Source organism: Alligator sinensis, unplaced genomic scaffold, assembly GCF_000455745.1.
Source record: "Alligator sinensis unplaced genomic scaffold, ASM45574v1 scaffold309_1, whole genome shotgun sequence".
NCBI lineage: Eukaryota > Metazoa > Chordata > Crocodylia > Alligatoridae > Alligator > Alligator sinensis.
In genome coordinates, this window is record NW_005842080.1 from 184289 (window position 1) to 203576 (window position 19288).

The 19288-nt window shown below is 42.8% G+C and overlaps 1 protein-coding gene across 1 annotated transcript in view; it reads left to right on the forward strand.

Annotated features, from left to right (window-relative positions):
* The first annotated feature begins 1517 nt into the window (after positions 1 to 1517).
* The window catches only part of LOC102387846 (highly reducing polyketide synthase SAT13-like), a 31370-nt gene continuing 13599 nt past the window's right edge, over positions 1518 to 19288 (forward strand). Inside the window, exons 1-6 of the mRNA XM_025204393.1 lie at positions 1518 to 1573; positions 5979 to 6073; positions 9872 to 9948; positions 12613 to 12766; positions 15369 to 15529; positions 18336 to 18539. Coding sequence (XP_025060178.1) covers positions 9894 to 9948; positions 12613 to 12766; positions 15369 to 15529; positions 18336 to 18539 — 574 coding nt within the window. The 5' untranslated portion in view covers positions 1518 to 1573; positions 5979 to 6073; positions 9872 to 9893. The remainder of the gene's footprint in view (positions 1574 to 5978; positions 6074 to 9871; positions 9949 to 12612; positions 12767 to 15368; positions 15530 to 18335; positions 18540 to 19288) is intronic.

Below are 19288 nucleotides of genomic sequence, written 5' to 3' on the forward strand. Positions count from 1 at the left end.
CGGCTCCCCCTGCCCCAGCTGGGCAAGTGGCAGCAGGGCAGAGCCCCTGCTCACAACACTGCCACACCCCACCTCCCCCGCTGGGCAGCTTGTCTCAGCCCCAGCCCCAATCCTTTCCCTTTCCCCTCCCCCACCCCCTTTTCCTCCCCTATCCACCCACAACAACAGATTTACCAGCTGGAGGCAGCTGTGTCCAATGTGGTGAGGACTGCTGCCTGTTTAGTCTATGGCCAAATCTCCGAAGTGGTGCCGAATCTTTTCTAAATCGATTCAGAGGCTTCTGATTCGATTTGGACCTTTCAATTCAGATTTGAAGATTCAGCTGCTGAATTGGGTTGAATCTCCTCCGAATCAAATTGGCTGCCAAAGCTTTGCACAGCCCTAGTGAGAGAATAATACACTGATTTCTAAGGAATTCTGCAGCTAAAGGACACTGTTCTCTCTTTGCAGCACTACAGGGCATCCCCATACCAGACAGTTTACTTAGTTTGGTGCAGCTGTTTTTGTGTTGGCATATCTTAACACACAAATGCTGAGAAGTTAGAGAGAAACCTTAAAACTAAGGTTCTTTCTACCAAGCAGACTCCAGCATAAAGCTTTACTCATACTTCACAGTCAGGGCGGCTAGGATCTGGAACCAACTTCCAAGGGAAGTGGTGCTCGCTCCTACCCTGGGGGTCTTTAAAAGGAGGCTAGATGAACACCTTGCAGGGGTCATTTGACCCCTGTACTCTTTCCTGCCAAGGCAGGGGGTTGGACTTGATGATCTGCTCAGGTCCCTTCTGACCCTACCAACTGTGAAACTATAAAAACAAGAGGTGAGTCTGCTGATTCATTTGTATCTATAATTAGTTGTTGGATATTAACTTTTGTCAGAACAAGACTGTTGGTGGGTGTGGTAGGGAAATGAAGGTGTTAAGACACTAAATAAGAGAGGATGCAGAAGGTTCACAGCAGAAACTACAAATGAAGCAGAGAGAAACAGAATAAACCTTCATGCATAATACAGTTTACACTTTTTTTGCTTTCTATATGAAAAAATTATTGTTTACAGGAAAAGAATGCATTTCTTACCTCAATTGTTTACCACTGTTATGTTAAAACTTGAATAAAACGTACCTACTCAATGAGGAAAAAAAATCAAAGATATAGAAACACTAAAGAACACTACTGAAAGCTCTGTATGCTATCTCTACCCCTCTTCTTGAAAAAAGAGCCACTAGAATAGTTCAGGAATCTCTCTGCTGCTTTGTTGTGTTTGCTGGCCTTTCACGAGTTACCACAGATGCCTTAGGGTTACTCTTTGGTCCCAGATGGGAGAGATTGAGTGTTCCAAACAAATAAGTACTTCTTGATTTGTTGACATGTTGCTTAAGTCTGTGCTAACCTTTCGGGGTGTGTCTGGGGGAGTTCTGAGACCAGAGAGGGACAGCCCATATAAGGTATTCAGCTCACGTTGCTGTTTGTCTAAGTACTTATAAATAGCTGTTTTCCCATGCATATTTTGTCTGTCTCTTCCTTTTGTTATAGTTAGAGCTGTTAAGGACTATGCAGAAGCTTAGAGAAATCAGTGGTAAGTCTTAATCGGTTTGCTTTGCTAACCTCCTAAAATGGCAACCTAGGAAGCCTTTTGGCAACAGGGAAGTCTGATGCCTGTTACTTCTGGGGTACCAGTACATGGTCATACAGGCATGGATATGGGGATGTATATATGGTGTGGCTACACTTATGTTTTTGTGTTTTCTGAAATCATATATTATACCAAGATATGTGAACGTATGGGTATAATGTGTGTGCAAATAGATAGATGTTTCTTGCTCCTTTGTGTGTATATTATTAACTCTCTGGATATCTGATTAATCCAGGGGCAGGCAATTATTTCGGGCAGAGGGCCGCTTACTGAGTTTTGGCAAGCCAGTGAGGGCTGCATGACAGGCAGCCAGGGGCAGATAAATATTAATTTTCTAAATTTTTTAGGGGCCCCACGGGCCAGATGGAATGGCCTGGCGGGCCGCGTCTGGCCCGTTGGCTGTATTTTTCCCACCCCTGGATTAATCTATACATCTACTGATGATACTTTATGCTCATAGGCATTCAGTTAAATATTTAGTGTGCAATTTCATTAAGTATTGATGTACAACGTTACTTATAATAAACTATACATACAAAGGCAAGAAATGTGGAAGATTACATCAATGAACATAAATTAGAATTTAGGTAACAAAAAGTTGATAAGTAAAACACACAGAAACCAGGAAAAAATCTACATCCAGGAAAATAAAGGACAATAAGAAGATTTTTGAAGAATATTAGGAGCAAATGGAGTTTTAACTATGGTATTGACAGACATGATAAATTGTCAATTATAAGGCATTAAAGGCAGAAATATTCTCTCTCTCTCTGTGTGTGTGTGTGTGTGTGTATGTGTGTGTGTGTGTGTATGTATGTGTGTGTATATATATATATATATAATAATTTCGTCGAAATATTTGGGAAAAGCTAAATAAAATACACATATCATGAAAATGAAGAAGCAATACTGTCCATTCGAACGGTATCTAAGGAAAATGTTTAGTAGCCGCCACTCAAGCTAAACATTTTAAATTCAGGTAACTTACTTCCAATAGTTTTAAAAAAGCAGGTTGAGGGAACCTATATTATGTTGACTTTCAGTAAGTCTTGGAAGCCTGTGGAAGTTCCAGAGGGCTGAAAGAACATTGGTGTTATGATACTATTTGAAAAGAGTAACAACTATTAGTATAGTATTTGAAAAGAGTAAAAACTTTCCAGTATGTAAAAGGCTGCTGCAACAAGGGAGGATATAAGCTGTTCTTCCTGTTCATTGCATAAGAACGAGAAATAATTGGTTTCAATTATAGGGAGGGAGATTTGGTTAGGTACTGGAAAACCTTAGATAGTTAAGCACTGAAATAAATTGTCTAGGGAGGCTGTGGAATCTCCATCGTTGGTGATGATTACTGATTAATAAGACCTGGTTAAACAAACATCTCTGAGGAGTGGTTTAAATATAGTTTATCCTATCTTTGGGCAGGGAGACATCCTAGTTAAATTCCAGAAGAGTTATTAGCTAGGTTAAGTTCACTTTTTAAATCTAAGGCAAAACTGCCACAATACAGGATTAAGCCCAGTTCTCTTTACTACTTGTACTAGAAATACTGCTGTAGCATTAATTGCTTACAACTGGTAATTATTAAAAAAATAATGGTGACCCCTATAAATAATAGAATTCTTGATTAGTTTCAAATAATGACTATGAATTCTGCTCCATAGGATATTATACATTGCAGTCACAAAAGTGATTGCAGTATGATAAGCCCCCTCTACATGTTACAGATATTGCACAATAAATTGATGAATTGTGCAGTTAAGTGAGACAAGCTACAAATGCAAAATACCTATCATAAAAATTCCAACTAGTCATAAAGTTAGACCTAAAAATGTGTACTAACATTACAGCTGGCTGCTATCGAGCTCCATTTTACACCTGTAGCAGGGTCTCCCCTGCAACTGGGAGCTCTGGCAACTGACTGGGGACTCTCAGCCCTGGCAGCACCTCACAGCTGCAGATGCTGGATCCTGGCAGCTGTGGGACACAGTGCAATCTCTGAGCCCCAGGGGTACATGCTCTACACTACAGCTCTGCTCTAGCTCTGAAGCACTCAGCAGCAGAGGAGGGTAGGGAGGAGGGCCATTTCCAGTTCTAAGATGGCAAGCCCCCTGCTCCCAAAAGGAGTACTTCTGGAGACAAGAGGAGGGACTTCCAGGGGGCAGACATATGGGGGGGCAAGGGCGGTAGGCAGAGGGCAGCCAGTGGCATGGAGCAGGACTGGCATGGAGAGGCACATGGGGGGTTACATAGCAGGTAGAAGGCAGAAGGGGAAAAGGGACATGGGAGCATTGGTAGGGGTCTGGCCCTCATGCCCGCCACTATTTTTCCCTCCAGAGCAGTTGTGGGGGATAGATTTAAGACCATCTTCCACTAATTAGATTCTGTATGTGGAAAATTATAAGAAATTAATAAATTCCACAAATAGAATTTAATTGAAGGAGTTATTTAAAATTCAAAATTGTCTTAGATTCAGGTAAATTTGCTCTATATGTCCTGGTTTTTTTCCTTTTTTGGAAAGATTGTGATCACAAGTTCAGGGCTTAAATTAACAATATGTGATTTTAAATATGTCCATTCAATAATACGTTTTCATTATGAACCAAAAACAGGTAGGAAGAGTAAGTTCAATTTCAGTGGTTTATGGAAAAGTAGGTGGGGAAGTGATTAAATATACAATAGGGAGGAACTCATTCTAGACATTCCAGCAGTATTTGGTTCTTTTTATAAAAACAAAAATTAAAGTTGTTTTTCTTAACCTTCAAATGGAACTCTAATGAAATGCAATTTCAAATTTCTCTTTTAACAAAGCTTTATTTGCAAGTTTGAAATCCAACTTCAGAGTAAAGATGAGCAGCTTTCTTCTCAAACAAAAATATTTCAGTTTATATAAGATTTTTTTCAAATGGTACACATACAGTGGCAATGTATGTCTTTAAATAATACAGGCAGTCCTCAGACTTATTACACAATTGGTTCCTGAAAACCACATGTTAAGTCGAAACGTCATAACTCGGAACCAATTTTCCCATAGAAACAATGTTACAAAAAGGGGATTGGTTCCTTTATGATGCTCGACACAGGTGCCTCCAGCTAGTAAGTATGTTGTGGTGGGTGAGGGGGCAAGGAAGGGGTGTGGTGGGGCAGATCAACACCTCTGCAGCGAAGAAGTGATTGGGGCTGGGGCTGGGGCTGGGGCTGGGGCTGCTGGGCAAGCAGCAGGAGGGTATAGCCCCCACTCCCAGCGCCTTCTACCTCTTGCCCAGAATGCAGCCCAGCACAGCCCTGCCTACCCCATGTAGATCTGGGAGCACCCCCACCAGGTCCTCCTGGACTGGTGGCAGGAGCAGCAGTGAAAGCCATCGGACAAGTCACTCCTGGACCAGAGGCATACAGTGGTGGGAGCTGCCCCCCCCTGCTCCCCCTGGCTGGGTAGCTTATGCTCTGGCCCCTGTCCCACCCCGCCACGCCCTTTCTCCCCCCCTCCTCCACCATAACAGACTTACAAGCTGGAGGCACCTTTGTCGAATGTCATAAGGTTGAAACCAGTGTTGGAACCTCGAAACGGTGTAAATTTATAAAGGTTGTAAGTGCCATTCATCAGAACTCAAAAAATTGTTAAGTCAAGGACTGCCTGTATTTAAATTAGCTGAGATAAAGGACAGACAGCCTTGATTTAGTACTTTTAAGACAGAGGTATTTAACAGTCAGTTTCTTAAGTACAGAGCACATTATGGGTTAGTTTGTATTTTAGTATGGTTAAGTATTAGATAATACACAGATTTCATTTCTTATTTTAGCTGTAGATAATTTAGAGAGTGTTAAACATAGACCCGTTCAGGAATGATCTCTTTAAATCAATAGTTTGAACTTCAGTCACTAATTCAACTTTGGTTTTTCTTCTTTAAAAGTGTTTTAATATTTGTTCATCCTATAGTGGAGATTAATTGAATATTAAACCCTCAGAAGACTATATAAAGGCTTTAGAGAAAACTCAGCATTTTAACACCATTGAGGAAGAATGAATCAAGGTAAAAACAATATATGTGACTTAGAAGAATATTACATACATTGAAATCTACATCCATATGTTTAATAGGGGGGCTGCTGATTGCCATTGCAATTATTCATATACTGCTTATTTACATATGCTGTCATTACATTACAGCAATTAAAAATCTTTCTGATAATAAGACTATTAGCTTTTCTAACTCTGTTTAAACTGGTATAAACTGAATCAAGAATCTGAGGTCAGATTTTTATAAAATTGTTTTATAATCCAAAGTCATCAACATTTGCATTGATTTCATGGTTGTAAAGTTTAAAAATAAACCTTTTTTTTTTTTACTAGAAATCCAGCATTCATCCTTGAAATAAATTCAGAATGACTGCTCTGGCCAGATTTCTGAAAGCTACATGCAGCAGCTGGCAATGAAATTCTAGCAGGTACTGCCAAAACATTTTCCAGCAAAATATGGAGATTTGGTGACACCAAGACACTTATTGAATTTGTCTAGGCTTTTCTAGTAGTTTGTGTGATTAAAAAAATGTCAAGCACATTAATTTAAACATTTATATAAAGCATTACAATTTTTCATTTTAAATGGACATTCAGTTAATAGATTTCCATCATTTTTATTTAAAACTATAAAAACTTCAAAATTGCTCAGATCCAAAATGAGGTGTTTCATTTGACCTGAAGCAAAATTCTCCTTGGCTTTTTCATTTATTGACAATTTAAAAAAAAAAAAAAAAAGAAAAAAGAAAATTTAGGATCCACTAGAGACAAATTATTTTCAGTGCTCTGGAAGTGACAGCAAACTGAAAAATCAATTATTCATATGGCTCCACTGGCACCAGTACTATAGATTCTGTGTGTGTTTGACTAGGATTGAGGCCTTACAGCTGATGTTGTGAAGGAAGTTTCCTACATTTGGTTTCATCAGGTGAGCAATTAACTGTTGAGCCTTGACAAGGTAGAAAGGATGACTTAGACAAAAGGCTTAAGAGCCAAGTGGCCAGCAACCATAGGAGCCAGCAAATAGGGAGCAATAAATAAGAGTGGTTGAGTGGGATGTGTCCTTGGGTGAGGAAGGAGCAGTCCTTGTTCTTTGGGTTAATGACTGTGTTTGTTTGTCTGTTGCTTGGTGGTTTGTTTGGTTGTGGCTTGTAGCCTACAGTCAGTTTGGGGGAATGTTGTGGGGAGGACAGAGATGTGCAACTGATAATGTTAAGAGGATCAGTGTTGACAGATAGTTAACTGCTAAGCCTTAATAAGGCTGCACCTGGTCAAACATCCAGGGATCAGGAAGGGAAATGAGCAGGGAAATTCTCACGGGAGTTTGGGGGATATTTTTCCTTCTTTCATTAAAGGTGGGGAAAAGGAAGAGAACTTGATCATGGCAGTAGACACAGCAGTGGAGGTGACCTGAAAAGTTGCAGAGAAAGCAAAGATGTCAATGCAGAAGCTACAGGATGAACATTATCCTTTAGCTGACACTTGGCAGAAGCTCTTTACATACGGGGTTGTCACCTGGTAGAACTCTCAGAAGAGAATAGCTAAGGACTAGAGACTCACATGGGGATGATGGTAGAGTTTAGGCAGAGATTTGAGTGCATGATGAAGGGCAGGAGACTGCATGGACAATTTGAGATTTGCAGACACTGTAGACGCCTGCTGAAAAAAGGGGACCAGGCGGGTAGACTGCCCTGCAAAGAGGTTGACTCATAAAAGCATATGATAACAAGGACAAAGCAAAGGAAGAAAATGGCTACTGGAGGAGAAACAGAACTGAGGTGGTTTTCTACACAGGAAAATGAAGGGGAGAAAAGGCAGGAACAAGACTTGGTGCAAGGAAGAAGTGTAATCACCAGGCATGTCTACACACACTTCTCTTAAGCAGGCTGAGCATAAAATTGCTATTTTTAAGGCACATTACGGGCACATGTCTACACTTGCACAATAGGGCTGTGTGAAGCTTTGGGTGCTGATTCAGTTTGGAAGAGATTTGGCCCAATTCGGTTGCCAAATCTCTGAATCTGAATCAAATCAGGGGACCAATTAAAAGGTCTGAATCAATTTGAAGCTCTCCGAATCAGTTCAGAAAAGATCCAGAGAGCTTTGGTGATTTGGGCAGTCCCCACCTGCTGCAGCAGGGAGTTGGACCCAGACTTCAAGCTGGTAAGTAGGAGGCGGGGGAGGAGGGAGCATGGGGGACCCCTGTCAGGTCCCATCCCCTGCCTGCTTGCCCGCCCGCTGCCTGCTCTCCTAGCCTCCCCCATGGCTGCCCCGCCCGCTCCAGCTCCTGGTGCTTTAAAAAAAAAGGGCCGACTCACCAGTTGCTGCCCGGTGGTGGGGGTGATTCCTACTGCCTCTCACTGCATGGGGGGCTCTGCCATGAGACCCCTGACCTCCCCCCTCTGTCCCAGCTTCCCCATGGCTGCCCTGCTTGCCCCAGCTCTGACCCATTAAGAAAAAAAAAATTTAGACTCACCAGCTGCTGCAGCAGCCTCAGGACTTCTGGGGGCTCATGCAGAGCCCCCCCACACAGTGAAGGACAGTGTGGTGTAGCAGAGATCAACTCCCTACCTGGCAGGAACCGGTGAGGCAGGGCTTTTTTTTTTTTTTTTTAAGGGCCTGGAGCTGGGGGGGGGCAGACATGGCGGGGCTGGGACAGTGGGTGGGGGTCGGGAGCCTTGTGGGAGAGCCACCCATGCAGCACAGGACAGTGGGGAGCAGCAGGGATTGCCTCCCTGTCAGTGAGTCAGGGCTTTTTTTTCCAAGTGCTGGGAGCTGGGGTGGGTGGGGCAGTCACTGCCAGGGCTGGGATAGCAAGTGGGGGATGGGACCTGTGTGATTCGGAGATTTGGCAGCCGAATTGATTCAGGATAGTGAATCAAATCACTGTCCCGTGAATCGGCCGAATCCAAAGTGAATACTAGCTGCTTCATACAGGCCTAGTGCATACCTTTAATGCGCCTTTAAAATGGCAATTTAAGGCTATGTGAGCCTAAATTTGATACCTGCATAAAGCAAGTATTGAATTTAGGTGCAAATACCTAAGTTGCATTACCGCATGTGTAGACATGCTAATGTGCATTAACACTGTGTGCATCAGTGGATACACACCATGTTAATGCGTGCTAGTGTTTCTGCACGTGCGCTAATGCAACTTAGCTATTTGTGCCTAAATTTAATGTACCTTAATGAGCATTAGCACATCCATGTGTAGATGTGCAGCTAAATCACCTTAATGTGCCTGTATTAAGTTTAGGTACGTGTATGCACGCCTATTATGGTTCAGTCTTGCACTTCTGAAGTCAATGATAAGAAGTTCAGATCTGACTTGTCTGGTTTAAATTTTCTCTTAACTGGAACATACAATAATCCCTGAGTAGCTGTTATTCATTGTATTATTCTTGTGAACCTACTCAGATAAGATTATGAAGAGAATAGTAGAACTGTAGCAACAAAACACATTGATACAGCACAATGGTAATAGTAGTATATATAGGAATTAACATTTAAATCTTGGTCTCAGGAAATGGATGGAAGGAATTCTAAAGGCTTTGCTGATAAAAGAGGGGTCTTCCCATTCCTGAACATCTCTGCTGTCAAAGGGACTGGTAGTTAGCCATGTTAGTCTTAAATTAGACAAAAGGTATAGTAGAGTTTCAGCTTTAGACTACTAAATCAGAAATGCATAAGCTTTCGTAAGCAATAGTTCACTTCATCAGATGATATGAAAGAGAATAGAATGTGATAAAGTGAGCTATTGCTTATGAAAGTTGCATCCCTGATTTAGTCAGTCTATAAGGTACAACTCAATCCTGATTTCTGTCAAAGGGACTGAAAGACACGTTAGTATGAATAGGTATGTCGTTTATGTGGGTATGTGCATATGTGCAATTCTGTCTTTCTGAACATGTTGAAATGAGTGAAAGGATGAAAAAAGAAGTGGTAGTGTGCATGTGGGTATATATGTGCAGTCTTGTGATTTGAGTGCCAGGGTGCAAAGAAAGTAGCTTTCCTGCCAACAAACAGATTGGAACAGTAGAAATCTGGTCACCTTTTCGTAATGTAAATCCCATCCTCACCAGAGCCCACAGGAAACTTGAGATTTATTCCAGTTTTGTGTAGGCCAGTGTATTTTGGAATGTTCATTTTCAATACTAATACCTGCATTTAATGAGAAATACATCATTCCATTTTAATTTTGTGACCTCTGTATGTATATTCTGCAGCTCAAGAATAAATTTCAAAATCATGGAGCCTGGGGATGAAATTGCCATTGTGGGAATAGGATGCAACTTCCCTGGAGGTAAGTTTCTAATAGACACAAAAGTAATAGAGCAATCAAAAGCACACTCGCTCATTTATTTTGATATGAGTAAAGCAGTACATTTCCCTCTCATTTCTTTCTTGGAATGAGCTGAACTGATTTTACTGAAATTTTCAGTAAAAGAATCAGGCTGAGGCAGACATCTAGAATAGAATATTTTGGCTCATTCTTTTAAAGTTGTCAATGCCATGTGCAATCTAAAGCAGGATCTTCATAATGGGAAGTGTCAGGCGGCCTTAACTACAGTCTGTTACCTGTTAAGGTCAAGGTCAAAGGTCAGGCCAAAGCTTAGCAGCTCATTGGGCTACTATAGTTAAAACACACCTATTTCTATAGCAAGCAGTACACAAGGGAGTAATGTGACTAGCATTACATAAGAGTGCTGCTTGTTCCAACTATCATATAACTTGTGTTAGGCATCAGTGGAAGGATAACTAAACACTTCTGCAGCTTCTCTGGGATTACATCATCTATGAAATACAGATGTATCTCTATGCAAATAGAGCTGTCTTCCTAGGCAGATGAAACTCAAACTCTGTCTCCTACAAACCTTGGCTGCCTGCACTCACAGAAAGAAGCAGAAGCCTTGGCCATGTACAGACATTTGGTGTCTCCTGCAAGAGTTACTGCTCTCCCAGTAGAAACCATGAGTGTACAAATCTTCAGGATTTGTCTTCCAAAGCAAAAATGGCCTGTTCAGAAGAAAAATAACCCAGGAACAACCAGAGTTAAATCACACCCAGGTTCTCCTGGGAAAGTTAATATCTATACAACTTACTCTTCTGAGAAAAGCCACAACATAGTCTTCCAGCATCCCAGGGTGCTTTTCCTACACTCCCCACAAGGAGACTGTATGTTACTTGGGCTGGATGCTACTTCTTTAGCTGATCAGGGAATATAACCCACCCCCACCTTTCACAATCCACACAGTGAGCTGCAGGTAGACACAGGCTCACCCTGACTAGTCTGGGTCAGCCAATCAGGGCTGCCCTGTGCACCGCTGCCATCTCTCTCCAAGCAGACTGAGGGACCTTGCAGAGCCTGCTGAGATGTGTTCACAGGGTCCCCCTGGATACTCAGAAATCTCTCTGCTCTTCAGGGGCTCCACATTCAAATATCTGTTCAGGTGTCTCCAGGTAAGTCTTTCTACTATGAAAACAAACTCTGGAGAATTCCCCCAGATCATTTGAACATCTGTACACAGACCTTGTAAACAACTGAAACTGACTTCTGAAAAAAAAACCACAACAAATGCTACATTATGGGATTGTAAGAAAAGAAAAAGGGTAAAGTCTCAACCATTTACCATGTGTGTAACTTCATTAACTGATTTTAGGTAAAGTGGCACAATTTCTCTGTATATACAAGGCCACAGCTTTTCAAAGGGCCAGTACCAATGGGTCACCAACAGAATTGTGCTTGAATTCAGATCCATTTTGTAAGGTAGTGGTTTTCAAACTGTGATCCATAGTCTGTGGATCCCCAGGAGTCCATATCTAAGGGGTCTGAAAGATGACTATGTTCAAACAAAAGTGTGTGAATATTTAAACTTACAATTCAAAGGGGTCGACCCCTCCATTTGAAATTTCCAAAGGGGTCTGTACCTCCATTCACAATTTTTTAGGGGTCCACAAATGAAAAAAGGTTGAAAACCACTATGTTAGGCACTGTATAAGCACAAAGGAAGACCCAGGTTCTGTCTTGCAGAACTTGCCCAACCCAAAAAGACTTCTTCAATCAGATAGACAAGTGAGGCTGAGAACAAGCAAGAGGGGGAAAAGAGAAGATGAGGGTTGGATAGGATTACAGATGTAGGATTATATAGTGGACAGGGATACAGGTGGTATTATGCAGAGAAGCAAGTACACTAGAACCCAGCTACTTTGCAGGATTGGATTGCTAACCTGATGAAGTATGCTGTAACCTTCAAAAACTCATGCATCTCAGAATGAGTTGGTCTATAAGGTGCCACCCTGCCCCGCCTTCCACCTTGCAAAGATATTGGTTTGAAGTATCTGAGTATACAGAATTGCAACAAATAGCTACATGGGACTGCTGAATTGCTTCAGAATTGCTGCTTCTATTATAAGTTGTGTGGAACTAATGATGAGCGCTCTCTGATCACAGAAATCACTCTTTGAAATAAAAGTCAAAGCAACCAGCTGAGTGGTTTGTTCTAAATTTGGCAATCTGCTGCAAATTAACTGAGCTGTGAACCACCCAGATATGAATGATCCAGAATTCTGTTGTAGTTTGTGTCTACTCATGATATATTGAATTTTAATCACTTAATATATTGTTGCTTCTAATAGCATTGTGACAAAGGCCTCAATGTTAGACTCAAGCTAATGTCTTGGCAAATTTTCCAACACTTCTCAAAATAGGAATAAAAACATGATTTTGTGAGCATTGTTTTTAAAAAGTAAGTCTGAGGAATAAATATTCCCATTCATTTGCAGAGCTTCAGTGTCCATATCACTGAAAAAAAATCATTTTCCTTATCTTTACTTATTTAACTTTTTTAAAGAGAAGAAGTTAGATCTTACTTTAAGAAACTAGACTTATAAATGAGGGTTTCTTTTTTAGTAAATGCTTTGTGTGAAAAACCATATAATCTGCTTCTAAAAACTATCCATGCAACAGGTGAAGGAATTGACAATTTCTGGCAAGTACTAGTAGAAGGCAGAAACTGTACTGTAGAAATTCCTCTGGAGAGATTTGACACCAAAGAGTGGTATGATCCAGATGATAACAAACCTGGAAAAATATGCACAACACAAGCAGCTCTTCTGGACAGGTAAGTCTGTTACTGTGCTCTAAACCATTAGTCAAACTATGAAAAAATACCTGAGTTCTTTGTTCAGAGGAGCCTCAGGAAAGGAAGTTTAGCCTGTACCTAGTAAATCTCATTGCTTATAAAATTATATTTTAAAATAATTTTCTCTTACTACTTTTTTGATCTTCTGTTACCAGTTTCACTTTTTATGTATTTTTAAAATTTAGTTTGTGTGAATTCCTATAACTATTTGGCAAACATACTGTTGTAAGGACTAATATTTTTGGAGATGGCGAGACAGAAAAGAGCATTTGTATCTCTACTGTCATATACCTTCTGTTGTGAATTTTCCAAGGAAGGAGAAAGTGGGTTGTTCATGGGTAGGAGCATGAAAACTAAGATGCTAAAAAGTACTTGAACCTGTTTTAGTTTAAGTCCATATTTCACTTGAGTTCCATTGCCACAAGCTCCTATTCATATTCACATGCCATCTCCTTCAGTAGATCACTCCTGGGAATAAGGATTACTTGTATAAATAAGGGTTTGTAGGATTGGACCCTAAATGTTTGTAAGTGATGGGGCCACTTTAAAAGACACTTTATGCAAAGATGAAAGTATATTTAGTGTGTGTGTGTGTGTGTGTGTGTGTGTGTAAAAACGTTTTTTGCTCATTTCGTTAAAAATACATTTCACTTCAAAATATTTGGTCTCGCCCTATTTGCACTCATTTAAGAGAGTAGGGCTGGGCCCACAGTCTCCTTAAATATAATTTAGAAGAAGATATATTTAAAAGTTGTTGACAGAGATCACACTACACCAAACTGAATCCTGCCAACATTTACTAATGTATTTAGTAGGGCTGTCAATGAATTGTTAACATGTGCACTTAATGTGCTAATTGGCTCTTGCATTAATTTTTTTAATTAGTTAATTGCAGACATGGTTTTGGAACCTGCGCCTGGGCTCTGCTCCATCACCATCACCACTATCTCTGGGCCACCCAGTGGGATAGCAGTGGCAGTGCAGAAGACTGCAGGGCAACCCAGGTGCAAGCTCTGGGCTGCTGCAGCAGGAAGGGGAGGGGCATACTCAGACACACAGAAAGATACACGCATACAAGAGGTCCACCGATATATTGGTGCCATATTGGGATGCTGTGTGCAGGCACACAGCTGGAGCATGCATACAGCCAGAAATGCAGCCCAGTGGCATGTGGAGCAGTGCCCAGCAGCTAAGTCTGTGGAGCGGAATGGCTGGGAGGAGAGAGAAGGGGTAGGGGGCAGATTGAGGCCCCTCATGGTGAGGGAGGCAGTGGGGCAGGGGCTGGGGTGAATGGGATCCTGGGGCTGGGGCAAGTCATGGGATGGAGCTGTGGGTGGCTCGTCCAAGGGTGAAGGGTTGGGGAACATGGCTCCCTGTTGCTGCGCACACTCCCAGAGTAGGCATGTGCCCCCCAGATTTGTGTGTGGGGCAGAGGCAGGTTGCCTGCTGCAGGCTGGGGCTCTGTGCCCTGCTGCCTTTGACCCAGGAGCTGCATGATGATGACATGCTGTACCTCCTGCTGCCAGGCAGGCAGGAAGCGCGGCATGGCCAGCATGCAACTCCCAGGGCAAAAGCAGCGGGGTGCAGAGCCCTAGCCCGCAGCAGGCAGCCTGCCTCTGCCCTATGCACAAATCCAGGGGGCACATACTCCCCATGCCTCCCCCTGGGGTGCACACAGTGGTGGGGAGCTGCACCCCCCCCTTGCCACAGATGAGCCACCCATGGCTCTCTCCCATGACCCACCTTGACCCCAGGGTCCCATTCACCCCTGACCCTATCCCACTCCCTCCCTCACTGTGGGGGCCTTGATCTGCCACAACCCCCTTGCTTCCACAGACTTATTTGCTGGGCACTGCTCTTAGGGTTACCAGGTTTCCAGTTCCATAAAAGAGGACACCTATCAGGGGGTGGGAGTAATGTGATTGTGTCAGGGGACAGTGATCTGCCCGTGCCCTGTTTCTGCCCTTGCCCCTCATTTCCAAGCCACAGACCCCCAGCCCTGCTGCTGCCCCTCACTCCTGACCCATAGTACCCTGCATCCTGCCAGGGCGTGTGGAGGTCCCTCCTCCCTGGGCTCCAGTCCCCACAGACACAGCCTCCCACACCTTCACAAACTCTCACCCACACACATACCCCACCCCTACCCTTCAACTGTACAATGTACCTGCGTAATTTTGCATAATTTTGAGTATTCCTGTGCATAATTGAGTTTTTAGCTGTAGAATTAGAATTGTGATTAATTGCAACTAATTTTTTAAAATTGCACAACTAATCAAGATCAAACTTGTTGATCGTTTGACTGCCCTAGTATTTAGTCTTACTGATATTAATGGAATAATTGTGCGAGGAAAAGCTTCCACAATTGGACTCATAACTTGAAGTGCAGAGTAGCTGGACTGCTGTTTTAGATCTTTAAAAGAAGAGACCAACCCATAGACACTTAATTTGTATGCAGTAGTGGACTGGCAGCTCCCACATTAGCTTACCATGAAATTATAAATGAACGTGAAACTATTAAAAGGTAACTCTTTAGCAGTGCATATTTTATGAATCGAATCATCTCCTGGTTTGTACTTCTCAGTTTTAACACATTTGACAACAAAATGTTTGGAATTAATGATCTGGAAGCTGAACGTATGGACCCTCAACACAAGTTACTCCTGGAATGCACTTACAGAGCACTGGAAGATGCAGGAATTGCTACAGAAACCATCAGTGGCACCAAAACAGGGGTTTTCATTGGTAAGATATGTTCTATTCTTAAACTGCTCTTTGTTAGAGTGCTATTTCGAAAAACTTCCTGAATGTGATGTAAAGCTAATATGCTATGAACAGTGCTGCTTACTCTGGGCACATCTACATATACATTTGATCCAGGATTAGTTTACTCATGAGTAAACACTCCTGGGCAGGGATCTACACATGCAGGGAAGGGGGAACAGATTTGCTGCTAATGGCAGCAAACTGCTTCTGCTTCCTGGGGCCCTGCAGGGGGCCCCTGCCACCACCAGGTAGAGCTCTAGGCTCTCTCTCAGTGCTAGCCCAGGGGCTGGCAGGGAGCAACGGGCCAGGAGACAGCTGTCTCCTGGACAGGGCTGGGACATTACACCCTGCCCCAGGGGCTGCCTTCTGCTGGGGCAGAGAGCTCCTGGCTCCCCAATTAGGGGAAGGGGACTTGGAAAGAGCTACAGGGGAGGGGCAGGTCCCAGCCCCTGGCTCTGATTCTCCAGTGGGGCAGCTAGCAGCTAGCTCTCTGTTAGCTGCCCCACTGGCAGATTGGGGCAGGGGGCTGGGACCTACCCCACCTCTGCAGGTCTTTCCCAGCCCCAAGCCTCAATCACCCAATCAGGGCATGTGGCTGGAACTTGCCTCTGACCAAGACAGTTTCCAGCCCCTGCTCTGCAATTGCAGGGTGCAGGCTGGGGAGCTTGTCCCCATTCAGATACATGAGCAGGGAGCTAGGCAGGGAACAGGCTGGGGAGCTTATTCCCTGCTCAGGTCTGTAAGTGTGGAGGTGGGTGGGAAACAGGGTCCCCAGCCCCTGTCAGCAGGGAGCTCCCAGTGCCAGCTCCTCATTGCAGGGCTGTCACTGGAAGATCCTTATGTCCCAGCACCAGCCCCACTGTCATAGAGCTGGTGCTGGGAGATAAGGATTTCCCAGTGCTGACTCTACGATGGTGGAGCTGGCACTGGGAGATAAAGATCTCCCAGCACTGGCCCCATGACCATGGAGCTGGCACTGGGAGTTGAGGATCTCCCAGCCCCCATGCCCCGATCTCAATCTCAGAGCGGGGGCCTTGGAGCTCCCTGCTGCCAGGGCAGGGGGACATAGTCCCCACCCAGACTCCAGAGGCAGAGCCTGCCCTGGCAGCAGACAACTTCTGGGGTTAGAGAGCAGTCTCCCACACCCTGGTGTAAGGCATCTACATGAGTGCTACTGCACCATTACTAATAAAAAAAAAATAATGATTAGCAAGTTTTACTGTGTAGTAAGTGTTAGACCTCGACTCCATGCGATGCCCAACAACTAGGGAGACAACAGATCAATGCCATCACACATCACCTGCACACATTGCTCATCAGCAGCTTTATTCAAAATGGAGACGGCTTCGGGCTAGCTCCAACAAACTGGGGAGCCGTGCTGAACATTCATTTTTTCCACACTTATACACCTTGGTTCATGCTCATTAACATTTACTCCACTTTTGTCCCTCCTCTGTTCCACCCATATTCTCTCCTGTCTCAAGCTCCACCTCTGCTTACTGTTTATTTCATTAGCATGGACTTACCTATGCATTTTACTTATTTACATGCTTTTTTGCTATGAGCACATAGCTAAGACTTTGACCTCTGCTTCCTTCGGTCACTTGCCGTTTCTTGCTGATTACTTCACCATCTCCAAGGTCTTGCTTCTGCTTATCTCCTAACGATAGCTGGTGGGCTGCATCTTGTTCCTTTTACATAATGAGTCATATGTCCTACACACTATCACATTATTAGGAAAATGCTTGCCTAAGCGTCTTGCAATGTTATTTTTAATATATCATTCTGCCTTGTGGTTAGCAGCTTTGCTGGGCCACAGGCTATAGCCTTGTATTCAGCTGCAAATGCAGTGTTCCCCAAGACCCAAATACTGTCACCCTAACATTGAGCATGTTCACATGTAGACACCCATGCTTATTGCACAGTAAACTATGCTACTTCTCAGTTAAGTGTCTTGTGTACATGTGCCCTATGTGTACAAAGGATCTCACATTATCTAACTAGCTGATTATGAATTTATATGCATAAATTAAGCCAGGACAAACTTTTGTCAGTATAATGATGTTGATTAAGGATATTTTGCTCACAGGAGGGTATGAGTTGTGCAGCTTTGTCACTGGCCCATGATAGCTTATGTCCCAGATGCCAGGTAAATCCTGTATGACTATGCTGGAGTTGGGAATGGTTCTTTAGGACCTTACTTTCCCACTTGTTTACATAGAGCCAAGTCACATTTGAGCATTTAATGACTTGGTTAAATGAGAAAGCTGTACTCATTTGAAAACAAAACAAACAAACAAAAAAAAAATCACACTTAAGGCAATGCAACTAAATTGGTGCAAGAAGCTGTATGGACAGTCTTAATCTAGTTTTAATTGGGCTTATTGTGGTCTAAGTTAAGAAAACTAAGGATCAGTTTAAGTTGAACCAAAATATGCCAGTCTAAAACTGAAGGAAGGATGTCTACATAAGACATCACCTGAATTTAACTAAAACAATTAAAGTGCATCATCAGTTAAACTAGTGCAACTTTCCCTGAGAAACGTCATTTAATATTTGGATGCAAGTTTCAAGTGCCAAATATGTATGTAATGGCAAAATGCTGGTTCTGGTTTTTTTGCTCTTGAGAATTTTGCCATTGACTTTAGTAAACTAGAGTTTCACTGTGAGTTCATGTAAAGTGGTATAAGTAAAAAATAGGAGAGCAAGGAATATCACCAATTTTAGATCTGAGTATCTGTTTAATCTCTTGTGCTGACATGACATATGCCTGCTGTTTTTACAGGTCTAATGAATCGAGACTATGAGATCTTAACAAGCAGAGCAGTAACAGAAATAAATCATTATGATGGAACTGGCACAGCAATGAGCATAGCTGCTAACAGGATTTCATACACATTTAACCTGACTGGACCATCCCTAGCCATTGATACTGCATGCTCATCTTTTTTTTTTGCTTTGCATTACTCCATGCAAGCCATTAAACAAGGTACAGTAAAAGCTCTGTTATCTGGCATCCCCTGGGAATGGGGGATGCCGATTAATCAAATATCTACCGGATGCCAGTTAATCAAATGTGTGCCGTCTGGTGTACTCCCCAGCATCAGTGTGCCGGGGGACAGGGAAGGGGGCCCTGTGCAGGCTGCTTTGCCCCACTTAGGCTGTTTTGCCCTGGGCTGTGGGCCGAAGAAGTGGCAAGAACTCTGCTCTCAGCGGCGACGAAACCCGGAGTGGTACTTCCAGTTTCGCTTTTGCCGCGTCCCTTGGATGCCAGTTAATAGAGTTTTCCAGCTAATAAAGTGCTGGTTAACACAACTTTTGCTGTATTGAAACAAGGCAAGAAGTTAGGATTGCTACTGCAGTTCAGTTGCTACAATGATATTATACACCTGGGGGCATTCATTTTCTTACTGGAATTAGATTCATGTTACAACCAGTAAGAACTTGTAGTTGTTTCATAACTACATTCAATGATCACATCCATTACTGAAGCAAATAAAATGAAACTTGTATCACTATAGAACTGATTGGCTAGAGCTTTTTATTCCTCCAGTGACAGGCAGCAGCTTTAAATACAGCTTTCAGAAACCATCCCTGATTATAGATACTTTAGAAGGTAGAAGTATTTTATTATTAAGACCTGCTAAATTGTTAAAGGCCATTATTCTGCCAAATCATGGTGTATTGCTTTTTAAAGAGTTGGATATGTTTTTGGTTTTTTGGTCTTTTTTTTAAGCA